Source organism: Antrostomus carolinensis, unplaced genomic scaffold (assembly GCF_000700745.2).
Source record: "Antrostomus carolinensis isolate BGI_N321 unplaced genomic scaffold, ASM70074v2 scaffold18201, whole genome shotgun sequence".
NCBI classification, from domain to species: domain Eukaryota; kingdom Metazoa; phylum Chordata; class Aves; order Caprimulgiformes; family Caprimulgidae; genus Antrostomus; species Antrostomus carolinensis.
Genome location: NW_010292233.1, coordinates 17564 through 33223, shown reverse-complemented (window position 1 = coordinate 33223; position 15660 = coordinate 17564). Strand labels below are relative to the sequence as shown.

General features: G+C 39.3%; 1 protein-coding gene across 1 annotated transcript in view; it reads right to left on the bottom strand.

Annotated features, from left to right (window-relative positions):
• Positions 1-9281: 9281 nt before the first annotated feature.
• The window catches only part of MAEL (maelstrom spermatogenic transposon silencer), a 12182-nt gene continuing 5803 nt past the window's right edge, over positions 9282-15660 (bottom strand). The window contains exons 5-12 of the mRNA XM_010176887.1: positions 15597-15638; positions 14586-14713; positions 13785-13839; positions 13081-13222; positions 11775-11837; positions 10549-10681; positions 10206-10284; positions 9282-9397 (exon numbers count right to left, since the gene is read on the bottom strand). Coding sequence (XP_010175189.1) covers positions 9282-9397; positions 10206-10284; positions 10549-10681; positions 11775-11837; positions 13081-13222; positions 13785-13839; positions 14586-14713; positions 15597-15638 — 758 coding nt within the window. The remainder of the gene's footprint in view (positions 9398-10205; positions 10285-10548; positions 10682-11774; positions 11838-13080; positions 13223-13784; positions 13840-14585; positions 14714-15596; positions 15639-15660) is intronic.

Below are 15660 nucleotides of genomic sequence, written 5' to 3'. Positions count from 1 at the left end.
GAAAAGGGGGGCAGAGGGAAGGGAGAAGTACCTTTTCATTCAAAACTAACAATTTAATTAGAAGCACTGTATGCACAAAACATGCAAATGTGGAGAGAACTCCCACCCCTGGTACCTTATCTTTGGAATAGAATGGGCTGTCTTTGTCCAAAAGACTGTCAATATGGTATTAAAGCTAATTAAGAGCTGTTTGGTTTGGGTGGGGGGTTTTTTGTGTGGTTTTGGTGGTGGATTTGTTTGGTTTTTTTTAAAAAAGATGTTCAATAAATGACTTACACTACAATATTTATCCTTTCAAAACTCTCTATAGCAATTTTGATCTCAGGAGTTTCAGAAACTCACTGCAATGTCTCCCACAGATCTTTTACCCCAGGTAGCTACTTTTAAATCTGGAACAAAAATCTAAAATACAACTTTAAAGAAGAACCAGCAACACTCCTACACACAGGCAGCATTTTCGAGATGCTGAACTATTCAAACCGAATTACCACAATTCCTACTGTGGTTTATTTTCTGGTTGCCTTCATTTTATGTAGTACTTCAAATATAATTATTCATTTGTACTAAAAACAACTGCAAGACCAATAACCAGAGTTCTTTACAAAGTATGCACAAACCCAAATCTTTCTAGCAATGAACAACCTGAAATGCAACTCAGCAAGACATTCTGAGGACCTATTCCTGTGCTTAGTTGAGATGCATGACAAAACACTGCAAAAATGGATGACTAAAAAAAGAATTTCAAACACAGAAGCTGAAAGCAGATAAAAAAATAGGTGCACAGCTCAGAAACAGAGCTGATACAGATTTTATTCTCTTCTGTAACAAGCAAGTATAGTATGACTTATCTAATTAGCATTGTAACAAGTTTTTACTGTGAAACAAAAGCTATTTCTTTTATAAATGTTTCAGACATTAGTCAGCACTCCTTGTTCCCTCACAAACATCTCTACCCTGTGGTTGAAGAGGGCTTCTGCTCAGCGATAATACTGTGGATTCTCAAAGACCTGAAGTGGAAAGACCAGCAAAAGGATTTGATAATTATCAGAAGAATTGAGGGACAGAAACTGGTTCTGGCCTCTAAACCATTTTAACACTGTGTTAGCTACCCCAGACTCTTCACTCTTACTGTAAGTGAAGCTTAATTGCTGCTTGTCAGCTGAAGTCTTGAAGTGACATTTGCACACTGGTCACTTTAACCATAAAGAAAAATGTAGATTAGCAAATCTGCATTAAGTTATCTGAAGAAACCAGCCACAAAATACAGAAGAGGTTACATAATGACTCCAAAAACAGGAATTCAATTCTCTGTAAGCAGGTTCCATAAGAACCAGCAAGGTAAAAGCAAGAAAGTCAAACTTCACCACCATTAAAGCAGAACTACTTACGTTCTGCAATGCTAAGCTTAGTTCTACACAAGGAAATAAACTAAGTGATAGCACATAGTGAGATGGCTGATATATTTTACTGCTGCTAATAATTTACTTATTTATTTTTAACAAGACTAACATTTTGGAACTTGTGCATTTTTCCCCAACCAATTTGTTAAACTCAGTCAGACAGAAATATACATTTTCAAATTCCTAGCTTACTCCAAAGTTCTCTTGTGACTGAGTTAATTACTTGTGTATCTTGTATGTCTTTTGAAGCAGCAATAACTCCATATGTGTATGCCCACAACTTTAAACAAAATTAAATAAGCACTAATATATCTGGGAGGGGGGAAGATGGGGAAAGCTACCAATACTTAACTAATTACAAAGAATTAATGTACATATACCTAACTTCAATCCTCACTTCCCTCAAAAGATGGGAAGTAGGCAAGAAAGTAAGTTCCTACTTTACTCTTTCTAGAGCCCATTGTAAATTACTGTTTAGTTATGTTCAACTTTCACGTGGAAGAATATGCACGTACAAGCTTTATCTGTGCATCAACAGGATGAACCAGAACACAAGGTTTGAAGCTCTCACCAAGACATACCAAGGGGATATTTTAAAATTACCAATTTTTCATTCTGACCCTACCTCAGCAACCTGCAGCAGGCCATCTACTCTACAGTGAAGCACATGAAGGAAGTGAAGAAGTCCACTTCATCAGTTAGTAACCCAGTGAAAAGCAGGCAGGACAGAAATCTTGCATGCAATTTGAAAAATCAACTCACCCTGCACTGCTCAGAGCAATTACATTAACCAGGACTACACCACATCTCCCTCTTGGGTTTAAAGGGGAGGAACATCTCCCCAACACATTACTCCCTCACTTCCCAGCTTTATTTCCATTCACATCAACATTTCTGCTTGTTTAAAATGTTCTAAAGGTAATATAGTATATAGCTTACTGGTTGGGGGGGAAGTGTTCGTTATTTGTTCCTAATAGCAGTCACTTAGCTTTCAAGAGTTATTCCTACCTAGACATTTTTCATCCAAGGAACTCAAAGGTCTACTGTTGAAAGCAAATCACTATTATTTATGAGTGACAGAGTGATGAGACAGAAGTTAAGTGACCCAACTGAAGAGACAGATCACAATGCAGGAGAAGCATGGAGATAAAGAGGAGTCAGGATTCCCAGTTCTCTGATACACCCTGCAAGGTAAGCATTCTCATCAGCACCCTTGTTCCTATTTCACCTTCAAAATTCCCTTTGTTGTTGTTGTTTTGGGGTTTTTTTGTTTGTTTGTTTGTTCCCTTCTTGGTTTTGGGCTTTCTTTTCAGGAGCGTTGCTCTCCTGCCAGTCCTGGCCATACTGTTGCAAGGGGTTCTTCCTGCCCAGGTGCAGGACTTCACTGTACTTCACAAGGTCCCTGTAGCCCACCCCTCCAGCCTGTTTAGGTCCCTCTGTATGACAGTCCTGCCCTTAAGCGTATCCAGTTTGGTGTTTTCTGCAGGCAAGAGTGAACTCCATCACTTCTTGCAGGTCACTGCTAAAGACACTAAAGAGGTCATAGTGATGGAGTTCACTCTTGCCTGACCCAATCTTCATTCAGTGCTAGTGCTCTCCTCCTCCCTGAAACTCTTCCTGAGTAGAGAGATCTCAGAGACCTTATTAAGTAAAGACTGAATCAAAAAGGGTACCGAGCACTTCAGCCTTATCTGTGTTAACTCCAGCCACGTCACTAAATCACCATTCAGCAACAGGACCACTTTTTCCTTGTTCAAGTCTTTTACTGCTCACAAAGTCATAAAAACTCTTGTTGATCTTGATCCTTTACAAGTATCAATTCCAGGAGAGCTTTGGCTTTCCAAAAACCACCCCTACATGCCTGGCCAGTGTTTGTGGGTTCTTCCTTTGTACTCAATGTCTGCTTCTACCTCCCATACACTGCACTAGGACTACGGTGCAACCACAATTTTCCTGTAAAATCCCCTGATAGATCTACTTGCATTCCTGGACTGTTCTTACATCTGAAAGACACTCTTCTTAATGAACTGCCAACCTTAACGGACTCCTTTATTCTTCAGAGCTGCCCCCCAGGGATTCCACCCCTACCCATTTCCCAAATAAACCCCAGAGTCTGCTCTCACTGCCTTCCTCGCTCTTCTCAGGATTTTGAGAGGTATTTACAGTATTACACAGACATAAAAGTTGACACTGCCACTGCTTATTACAAAATTCAGTACAGTGCACATTTCAGAACTGATCAGAGAGACAAGAGTTAATTATCTCACAATTCTCGTTGCTAGAGTAACAGCACTACTTTTCTATTTATTTCTATCATCTGTCCCAGGAAAGACACCAAGGCAGTCTTCTACCTGAAGAAGTTCACAGCATCATGAGCAAACCATCAAGATTAATTCTGGATGCACTGGAACTAGTACTGAATTTATTATAGACCAACATAAGGGAATTTGGAACTTCTCTCTCCTGCCTTTCACCTGTTCACTAGGGAGTAAGGGGAATTATTTGAAAATGGTAATTAGAGAAGCTTGTGGGAGCTTCTGAAACAGAACCAAGGAAAAGTGAGGGAACAGAGATAATACAGGGTTAGACTAATAAAAGTGTTTGCAGATTTCTTCATTTTACTGAATCATTGCAATAAAAATTAACTGGCAGCTCTTCTAGGGTGGAAGTGAAGGATGATAATCCTGCAGAAGACATCAACAGAGCAGAAACTAGATAACAAACTTGTTATTCCCCCACCCCCCTACAGTACATTTACTCTGCCAAATCAGAAGATGTTAAAGCCTTTGCAGTCAGCCCCATAAACATCTACCTATCAACCAGAAATTAAAAACTCAGTTTCACACATACACTTAAGTCACTTCAGTTTTGGGGAAAGTTTGAAATTCTTGCTATGGGGAAGGATTAGCACTTTTAGATTCAATTAGCAGGTCAAAAAGCACAGTCCCTCTGTATTAATTATGTAGTTTTTTTAAAAGATAGCAGGAAGAGGGAACTACAACTGTTTTGCAAGGAAGTTCAGACAGGGCTTTCCTAAATACAGGTTTTCATTCTCTCAACACAAATTCTCATTTGGAAGAATCTAACTTTCAGCATGATGCCATCTGACATGTGATGGCTCGATACTCAAAGTTCCTGAAATGGAAGGAAGCTTTCTATTTGGGTATGACTCAGCATGGACCTCACCCCAAGCAGCTGACAAAGAACACACCCAGTGGAGTAAGTATCTACTGTGCCATTTAATCAGGCATCATGGTACTGCTTCCTCTTCCTCCAGTCTGACATACACTCCAACAGCAAAATCCAACACCTAATACTTGACAGACCCTCCACCCAGAAAATCCCCACCAAATTACTGCCTTCCTTCTAAGATTTTGATGATTAACATATTGCTTAAGAGGTAATAAAGATTAATCTTACTTTAGACACAGCAAACACTCTCTGATAACTAGTTATAAATCAGATCCTGAAACTGGCACAAGTGTTGAGCCTACAGGGCTCAGGAGTGACGAGGTTACTAGGCTTCCCTTCCCACACATCACTTACTGTCCAGCTTGTTTTCTCACACCTGGGAAGTGAGAAGAAAGAGTTGTTCTTCATGTGAGAGCAGCTGGAACGCACAGAACTCCACCTGGGGATGGACAGTGAGAAGAAAGAGTTGTTCTTCATGTGAGAGAGCAGCTGGAACGCACAGAACTCCACCTGGGGATGGACAGTGAGAAGAAAAGAGTTGTTCTTCATGTGAGAGAGCAGCTGGAACGCACAGGACTCCACCTGGGGATGGACAGTGAGAAGAAAGAGTTGTTCTTCATGTGAGAGCAGCTGGAACGCACAGAACTCCACCTGGGGATGGACAGTGAGAAGAAAGAGTTGTTCTTCATGTGAGAGAGCAGCTGGAACACACAGAACTCCACCTGGGGATGGACAGTGAGCCAATCAGGAGCTCACAGGTCAGGAATAGAGGGCAGACCAACACGAGTGACACTCCAGTGGGTGTCTGCTGTAGACAGCCTTATTGAGAAGAAGTACATGAAGCCTTCAAGACAACTGGAAGAAGCCTGACACTACTGATATAAGTGATTGAGGAGTCAAGGAAGGGAAGTGCTGTCTGCTGGACCTTATACTTACAAACAAGAAAGAGCTGGTCAGGGAGGTGAAAGCAGGGGGCAAACTTAGCTTCAGTAACCTTGAGATAGTGGAGTTTGGGATACTAAAAGGAAGGAAAAAAGCAGAAAGCAGGATCATAACCCTGAACCTCAGGGGAGCAGTCTTTGCCCTTCAGAGATCTGCGTGGAAGAATCTCATGGCATCTGGTCCTGAAGAGAAGAGAGGTCCAGGCAAGCTTGTTGATTTTTCAAGTATCACCTCATCCAAGATAAACAGGAAAACAAGCAGAGGTTGACCAAGAGTTCCTGACAAAACTCAGGCCTAAGAAGGAAGCACACCATAGAAGCAAGGACAAGCGACCTAGGAGACATACAGAGATGCTGTGTGAGCGTGCAGGTATGGGGTTAGGAAAGCCAAAGAGCATCCAAAGCTAAATCTGGTGAAGCACATGAAAGGCAACAAGAAGGACTCCTGTGGGTGCATCTGTATGGGAATGGGGACCTGGTCATAAAGGACATGAAGAAGGTCGAGGAATGCCTTCTTCACCTTGATCTTTACTAGTAAGATCAGCCTTCCAAAACAAATTTCAAATTAAAGACTTCAAAATCGGGTATTGTTGTATCTACAGTATATATGAACATATTTGAGAAAACATTTCTGCTAAATCGGAATACAGGATATTGTTAAGAACATTCTTAGCTGAAGCAGAGACAGCAGTCAGTGAGAACTTATTCTGCATAACTAGTTTCTATAATTACTGAAAGGAGAAGGTGGACAAGCCAGAAGTGTACAAGTAACAGCCAAATTCACAGCTTCTGCTACACAGAAGCAGTAACTTCTGCTTACTCTACATGAACATGCGCTGTTTGTCAGTATCAGTTATATAATTTTTGAGTAGAATGTAACAGAAGAAATATGTGATTACAGGTTAATATCCTGATGTCACAGATTAGCTCAAAGTTGTCACCACAGTCCATTGTGTCTTCATGACCCTCAGATCCTTTTATAGTAGAGAGGAGTAACACACAATTCATCTACTTACTCATATAACAGGAGCAAAAATACCTATTAACTCTCTAATGTGTATGCAAAGCCAGGATGACTTTTACCCACAACTGTCATGGGACTGAGTAAGCTACACTGACAGGACAGAAAGTCACACCTGATAGAATCTGCTTGTGTCCCTTAGATAACCAACTCTTCAGACAGTTGTATTTGTATAATATCTATACACTCATATGCACAGAGTAGTAAGTTAGTTACTTTTTACCATGTGGAAAGTTCAGGTGTAAAGCTGCCATGCTGCATCCCTCAAACTCTGCTCAAGAGCCATTCTGCCTTTACTTGGTTTTATTCCCCCTGGAGAATTTTGTTACGATTTTGACCCACAGTTTGTGCCTTACCAGTGCTATTCCTTACACTCAAGAAGTGTGTTAAGGTTGTAAGTCGCCGCCTTTCCCACCATCTGTAATTTCCATTAAAGGAGAGAAGCATTACTGTATTGTGTTTATTAAACAGAATTTTATTTTTCAAGAAATCAAACAGAGTTTCAAATAGCAAAGCAGCCAGGGAAGCAGAGCTCCAAAATGAAAGAATTTTCTATCATCCTCTAATAGCTGTTAGGGATCCCCCTCAATATAGGCAGAATAACAGCATTCCATGGGCTACACCAAGACAGTGTACTCATTTTCACTATACAGGTCTCAACAGTTGTCACTACTAAAACCACCACAGGTTGTTGGTTATTACACTAAGGCAGTTACTGCCCTAGCTAACAGCCCACTGCCTACAGCATGGAACTAGTTCTTCTACAGCTTACATAACTATTTTAAGTTACAGTTGTTCAAGTACAGACATGCCATGGAACCCTACTTCTGTATTTCTCCACTTCTGCTCAGACTCTTTATCTCAGTCTTGAAGATACATAACACCTAAAGCATAGTATCAAATACTCTTAGGTTTGTGTACTTAAACTGACACTAAATAAGTGTTTTCAGAATAATGAACTATCTTTTTCCTAAGAACTGAAACATGAAACTTTCATTGCAACACTGACCTCTGAAAATAATTCCAAGATTACAGTCCAGTGTGTTCTGAAATGCCCATGCAGCAATGGCTGTTACTGAAGAAACTTAAACAACTCTATTCCAGTGCAGAGAAGCCTTTACCACTACTAAATATAGACTCTTAACTCTGTTACAACATCCCCAGTTGCTTCAGTGGTAAATCTCAGTCCCTTACCTGGTGAAATTTAGCAGGTAGAACAACAGCCTCAAAGGAAGGAAATACAGAATAATTCAAGAAAATTCAGAGACACAAGTAAATTGTCAGTTAAGAGGCAACAAAATGGTTCAGTGATCCTGCAATACTGGAATAAGGGCCTCAAACTGGCCACACAGCAACTCTTAACAGGTTTCCAACTAAAACAGCAATTGACCTTTTTTTAACCTACTGATCAGCATGCTGGAGTTTATTCAGAAAAGTATTGACTTCTTATTTTGGTTGGATTTTGGGCTTTGTTCAGTTTGTTTGTTTGTTGGTTTTCTTTCCTATTGCACAAAAGAATAAACTACCCAATTTGGAGTTTAAGTTCCTGCAAGGAATGAAACAAGTATCTTCTCACTGTTAGTTGCTATAGAAATAGTATTTCACAACTGGACCTCGATTGGAACAAAATATAGAAACAACTAAAAAAAAAAAAAAACCCCAAACCCTCTTATTTCTAAGAATCAGTTGCTTAAAGACACATGGACTAAGGATGAGGCTCAGACAACTTTTTAAGGACTATTCCAAGACTTGTACCTCCATAAAAAGGAGCATCTAACTTCCTAGTGATACATAAAAACTTCCCAGTTTTTATGTGCCCTCAAATAATTATGACTGATATTTACCCAGACTGACTAAACCATAATGTGCAGATATAATGTGAAATTATATCTGCACATTAAGGTGTCAGTTAGAATTTGATAGGCCTTTCAAAAAAACCAAACCAAAACAAAACCTCACAACAAACCAGCAACACCTACACTCCTCTTCAGTCTGCAAGTTTGAGGGACATGTGTTTTTTAAGCAGAAAACTGAGGCAAAGGAAAAAGCAGTATCCATGTTGTACTTGTTCCTGATGTGTATAGTCTGTGCCTCTAAAATAACATTAATAGATGGATAAATTTGGCCCCACATTTCTTCCAAGACATAGGAAGTCTGCTTTTTTGTCTTGAATGACCACTCAAATTCATCATGGCTGGAACTGATAGATTACGAGCAAACCTTCAAGACTGTTACACCTTTAAATGCCCAAAGTGCAGCCCTTCACACCTCCAATGCTCCTCCCCAACACAGTTTTTTTGTGGAGAGACTGTTATGCAGTGAAATTATACCTTCCACATGCAGAAGAGGGGAAGGAGGTTATTAAAGAAGAAATAAAGTAGTTGTTTAAAGTCACATGGGCCACTAAAGAATTCTTCTAGTTCAATGATACTGACTAATCAATCTTGGATCTGCACTCCATCCATTAAGAAACAGAACTAGTATGACAGGTGTTTTTAAAGGAAGGATGCAACTGTCAGGTCCCTTCAAAATAAGTCTTCCTGTTGCTAATAAACAAGATTTTTGTCTTCTTTAAATCCAGTCAATAGTTTTATCATTCTAACAAGAACTTCAAAGTGTCAGGGGTTGCACATAAGATGAAAAACTGCAGTCTGGAGAAACTGCGGGTTATTCTAAAGAAATAAGGAAAATCAGAATTTACAGCTGTCCTGGATGTGAAAAAGATTTTCAGTCACTGAAAGACTTGGACAGATTAGATGCACTTTTCAGCCATCGAGTAACTCCTCTTCCTCGCACGATACTTGTTCCATAAAGGGAAGTCTTCACACCACATGGAGAATCACCTATTAAATTAAATACAATTTGCAAATCAAATCAGCCTTAAAGCTTGCATAAATTAATGGAATTGTTCTTCACACGCTGTGGAGCTGAACCTATTCAATAGTTCTAATACAAAAAGTCAGAGAAGGGGTTGTGTCCTCTATAAAAACCAAGACGATAGGAACTCAGGACTTCTAATTGGAACTGTTTCAGAGTTTAATTCTGTGTGGATTTTATATGCAAGAAAATAAGCTGCAAACTCAGAATTCTTATAGTTATTTCTCTTGCAAACTTGATTCTCCTCCTCAGAAGATCAGCCATGAACTGCCAAGATGAACTGAGCTCACATGCCTTCCATTAAAAAAATTTCACCTCCAAAAAGACAACTTAAAATGAGCAGTCTTCATAAACTGAGTTAAATCAGAACACTTGCAATAAGTACCAGCTGAGTCTGCACATATAATGACTTAAGAGCAAGGAGAGTATTTGAAAGATGGTCTTGCCTCTGAACACCTAAGCGTATGACAATGGACCTCATGTAGCAGAAAAACAAGGGATTTTAAATCCAAGAGCAATATTTGTAAGAAAATAAATTTTGAGAGACCTTTTTGACCATAAGATTGTGTCCTGTAAGAAAAGGACAGCTCTTTATATTTATGTCTTCAGAAATCCAGTGAAATCAATATGCAGGAATAAGCGTAGTTCATGCAGAGTTGCTTAACCTTTATGCCACTGACAGGCAACATCTAAGCCCAGAAATTTGAAAAAGCAGCAATTGGTTTAAGTTTAAATACCCCTTTCCCCTTAGAAATGTGAAAGTTTCAAACTCACCATCAGAAGGGACAAATTCTTGATCTGGACTTGGAGAACTGAAATTTCGGTCACATCCAGAACCCTCAGTCTTCATTTTCTGTATGAAGAAATAAACATTCAAAATAATATATCTGTCTTTTAAAATGCAGTGTGTATACACAACTATTCATGAAACCTACTAATTATGATCAAAAATAAAAGGAAATGACCCAGCTAGTGATTATTTTTCTTTCATCAGTCTGCCCAATATGTGTCACAAAAGACAGCATCCAAAGAGAAAACAGCTAACCTGAAACTGGCAAGTTTAAAAAACTTCAGTTCACTAGAAAGAAAACAAGATACCAATTTAAAAGAATCTGACCTGAAAATGTCCAGCATCCAGTACCACCATCTTGGTATTTCTGCTTTCATCATAACCAGCATCTTGAAGAGGTAGGTGAGCTGCTGTCAGTGAGACTCCATACACATTAGCTAAAGATCTACTGATGCAATAACTTGACCAAGGAAAAAAAAGAAAACAAGAAGAGTTTGGTTAAGAGAGTTGTAATGCTCATGTATGGAAGCACAGCATTTTTAGTTCTTCAACTGGAAAACAAAAGCAACTGCAGACTGAGATGCACAGAGCAGGTGACAGAGGGCAGAATTACATTATTGCAGCAGCTATATAGTTAGCCTGCATATTCCAAGACCACCAGCCTATCCTACAGCTACACATTAAACTAAAACAACTGTTTCTCCACACTATCAAATGTAGCCACTTACAAGTGTGTAAAACAATTTTTTTTTGCAAGGCATAGCAGTACATAACAAGAGGGTTTTTTTAAATAAAAACTATTCACTATTATCCCTCTCAAAGTGCTACTTCCACTGACTAAGATCTTAAATGCCATCTCCTTGTTTCCCAACTATCTACTTTCTTTTTCCCCAAACTAAAAAGATCACAGAACCTTAAGCATCTACATTATATGTAAGGCATTATAAAAGTTTCCAGAGTAGAGATACACTAGAATATACCAAGAATTTCTCAACAAATACAGGTATACTAAACCTCTGAAGAAAAACTGTAATTAAACACATCTCTCAACTCTCCAATAGTAAGTGGAGGTAGTGAATGAGTAATGCCCATCATTACTCATTCCAGAGTGATGGACATTACTATCACAGACATTACATTATATTTAAGTGCTCAGACTTAAATATAATGTGGCTAAGCCACACAAAAACCAAGGAAAGTTACAAATAGAACAAAATCTTGGGGGTGGAAGAAATAAATAAAACTCAAGATTCAACACTAAATAAAACTCAAGATTCAAAACTCAAGATTCAGCACTTCCTCCCTGGAAGTGTTGAAGGCCAGGTTGGATGAGGCTTTGAGCAACCTGGTCTAGTGGAAGGTGTCCCTGCTGATGGCAGGGGGGTTGGAACTGGATGATCTCTAAGGTCCCTTCCAACCCAAACCAATCTGTGATTCTGTGATTCTAAGATCTAGAACTACAGGGCTCTAAGCAGTCTGAGAAGCCAGAGCTGAAAACATGCATCTATAACAAAATTAAAAGTCTGATACTGATGATAATTAGCAATACTCACGCGATTTTCTTACAGGATGCCAAAGCACAGCAGAGTATGCCGTTCTCTTCATGCCACTTGCACCTACATGAAAGGAAGTTCAGGCTTATTTCACAAGCTCCTACATCATTAATCAACTTGAATTGTTGGTCTGGTCAGAAGGAACAGGAAAAAATATTAAAGGTGTTATCTTTTTGTCTCAGTGACCATACGGTACCTTTAAAATGTCACCATTCAATAACTAAGCTCTAAGAGGTTTATGCAGCGTTAAAAGGCACGCTTAACAGGCAACCTGCTTCATGCTGAAGTGTGGGGAAGGGAGAAAAGAGAATCCTAACAGACAAATGGAATTTAAAGGTAATAATTTGAAGTTTCCCATCAACACGAAGTAGTTCCTCTTAGTTTAAGCATCTCCACTTTCCTCTCCAAATGTGTTTTCAAGTACATTTTTCCATTCTTGTTAAAGTCTCCCTCCAGTGTGAGGATACTCATGGAAATAGAAAACTGTCTGACTGTAAAAGGATAAAGTGACACTAATTATCTCAATGGATCTTAAAACCCATAATGTAAGCAGGCTTAAAATATTTTTTTTAAAGGTTCTACTAAAATTTAAGATCTAATTATTCATTCTTACTTAAGACAGTAGCAGAGGAAAAACTAAAGTATATCTAAGTTAACTGTGTCATCACCAAGTATTCCCCTGCAATACCACAAGCTACTTATCACTTCTTTGTACAAACATGGAAGATTCTGAAAGCAGAAAAAGCTTTACCTTTCAAGATAAATAGGAAAAAAAAAAAAGCCTACAAAGTAAATAGGATTCCAAATGTGTAATAAAAAACCATCAGAACACCCATTCCAGAAGAAAAAAGATAGGATCTAGGTTAACCCTTAGGCTTAAGAACTTGATTTATACCACTGGCAAACATACCTTGTCCCTCATCATAGCAGCACAAGGCATTTGATGCACAGCAACAGCCCAGCCAGGTCTCACCCAAATTACACTTCTAAGAGAGTCTGAATCTTCTCACTTTTATGATTTTCAGTTAAATATCACAATATATTTTATTACCTTTTTTTTACTACCATCACTCCCATCCCCCCCCCCCCCCCTTTAAATTAGGTGTAGGACTCAGTATTAAAAAGCCATTTATCTTTACACTTTTTTCAGGAAACTATTTTTCACTTCCAGTTGTACTCATGATGTGACAAGAGGCATTTCTTATTAGAAGGCTCCCAGAACATTCTACCTAGCAGCACACAAGCTGTATGTAGCGCCCCAAGACACGTCAGGCTATGACATGCTTCCACAAAGAACCCAACATACCTGGTATTACTGGAGAAATCAAACAGGAAGACATCCAGTTCTCTACACACCCAGGTCTTGGATGGTTCCTTTTGGTATTTCTTCTGGTACAGTTCTATCACCAGATCTTCTACAGCAAGAAGCTCTAGATGGCTCTCAAAGCCTATAGCTCAGAGAAAATCCAGGTCAGCAGAACAAAAGAGTCAGTGAATATTCTGCTCAGCTCACTTCTCCATCAGTCCCTGTTCACTGCCCAACCTCATACCACAGCATCAACCTTAAAACCTTAAGTTATTCCACCAGTGGTTTTAATAAAACCTGGCTTCCTGTCAAAGTGGCTCATCCTATATTCCCATAATTTTCTCCACCTCAGTAATTACATATCCCACTTGTGGGCCATCTCTCCTCAGAAGCTGTTAGTTTTCCCATGTGTTACCACACGCTCACCTTCACAGTAATCTGCCTCCAGTGCTACTTTAACTGGCTGAGCAAGAAACAGTGTACATTATTCTACAGATGTGCTTCTTACCCAGTTAACTGATCATGCTGTTGTTTAACTGTCACTGATGGGGAAGAAAAGAGGGAGAAGCATGCAAAGTTATTTCTAGCTATCGGTACCAGCTTTTCTGAAACCTTTGAGACGTGAAGATTTTCAAATACAGCTGCCCATGATTACATAACCCTTCTTTCTTGGGGTGGGGAGGCAAAAATTCTCCATTTCCCACCTGTTATGCTTGCCATTCGATTGAGACACCAGATAATTCGGAATGCATCATTAGACTAGAGGAAAGAAAACTTCAGTCACATTGAAGAAATACAGTAGATAATTCTGGCACCTGCAAGACTTCTGACTATGTCTGAAAAAGTCACCTCTGAAATAAAATTCAAATGTTTGTGGGACTGAATGTACACTCTTCCTGAAAATTATCTTATTTTGGGCTAATGTTTGGGGATAGGTTAAAGATTAACCCATCCCACAGGTATCTTCATTAAGTGCTCTGAAATTTTTGTCATGTGTATTTCTTCCTAGCCCTTTATTTATGGATGGAGCCCAAGATCTTGACCATTCCTGCCTTTTTAATGATTAACATTAGGCTTGAATGGAATCAAAATGGAATATAGCTATCATGAAGCTTAGACACCTCTGAATTTTAATGTTTGGTTTTGGTCATCGATAAATGAAACCTGAGCAAAAATTAAGATGTACAGTATTCTCATGGGGAGAAAGTAATAAAAACATTCCTTAGAAAAGCAGGATTGTGTGACTATTATTCAGCATAAACAATTTAAGTCAATCTTAAAAGCCTAAGAGATTGGGTGTCTGCTTTATAAAAAGCTAACCCCAAAAGGTTAGCTTTCGGGGTCCATTTCTTCTTGCATGGAACTGGGAAACTTTGGAAAAGAGTGTCTTTCTCTACTCATCTGCACACTGATCAGGTTTTAGAGTGAAGGATTTCCTTAGTCACCCAAGAGAAGTGAAATGTGAGGTTTTGATTTAGAACATCTTACTTTGACCTTGAGCATACCCTGCAGTAAAAGCGAGGCCGAACACCTGCGGTTGGCTGGACAAACTCAAGAAGTTCCCGTAAGACAACTGCGTAACAAGTACGTGGAAGATCAAATCCAGATATAGGGATCTTATGAGTGGCGTCACCTAACGAGGAGTGGGGCAGGAAAAAACAAACAAACAAGTTATGAGAAGTCCTGTTTCCTTAAATGATACAGTTCCCCCCTCCTTTGTGCCTTTTTATCTACACGTATGTATACACACAAACACACACATCTTTTCTCTACAGGCAGCATCTGTGATTGAGCTATCAAAACCTTGCTCCCCTCAGCAGAAGACTGGCAAGCCTGGGTTGTGAGCAAACACACACGCTTCCCCCTTTTAAAGGGCCATTATCTAAGTATTTGACATAGGAAAACATGGGCCAACTTTGTTCCCCCTGTATACAAGGGGAGGAAGTATCCTAAGAGAAACAAACTGGAATCTATAAACACTACTTACGAGTCACAAGGGAAACAAGGCAGGCCAAGCCAGACACGACAACGGAATAAATACTTTAACTTTGTTGATATATGTAAAGCTGCAGAACGCTTCCAAGTTTGAAATACAAACTAGTACCTCTGAGTTACCCTATTATAAATTAGCACTTCATGTTGAAGATACACACAAAGACTATTAAGGGAAGGACATTCTGCTCAGATGGGCTTGAAATCCGTACAAAGTTGTCCAATTTAAGAAGAACATACTGCAGTTATTATTGAATTAAATTAGGAAGACAGAACTCTGTCTTCCTAATTACAAGTAACTCTGCCATTGACAAAATCATTTTGGGTGAAGCGTTCTGCCATTTGTGGGTACGAGAAACATATAAAAGGTGACTGTGACAAGCTGCCCTATCACTCCTCTTTGAAACTTGACACGTTCCCAGGACAAACTGTGGACTTCACAAAACATTTGGATACAGATCAGATAAGCTGAGTCTAAAACCGAACACCTTTGCATATCATTCTTTTTCTCCACTGATACTCACTAGCAGCCTGGCAGTGGTACCAAAAACCACGTGGTGGCACTTCTGCAGGAGAGCAAGGGAAAGA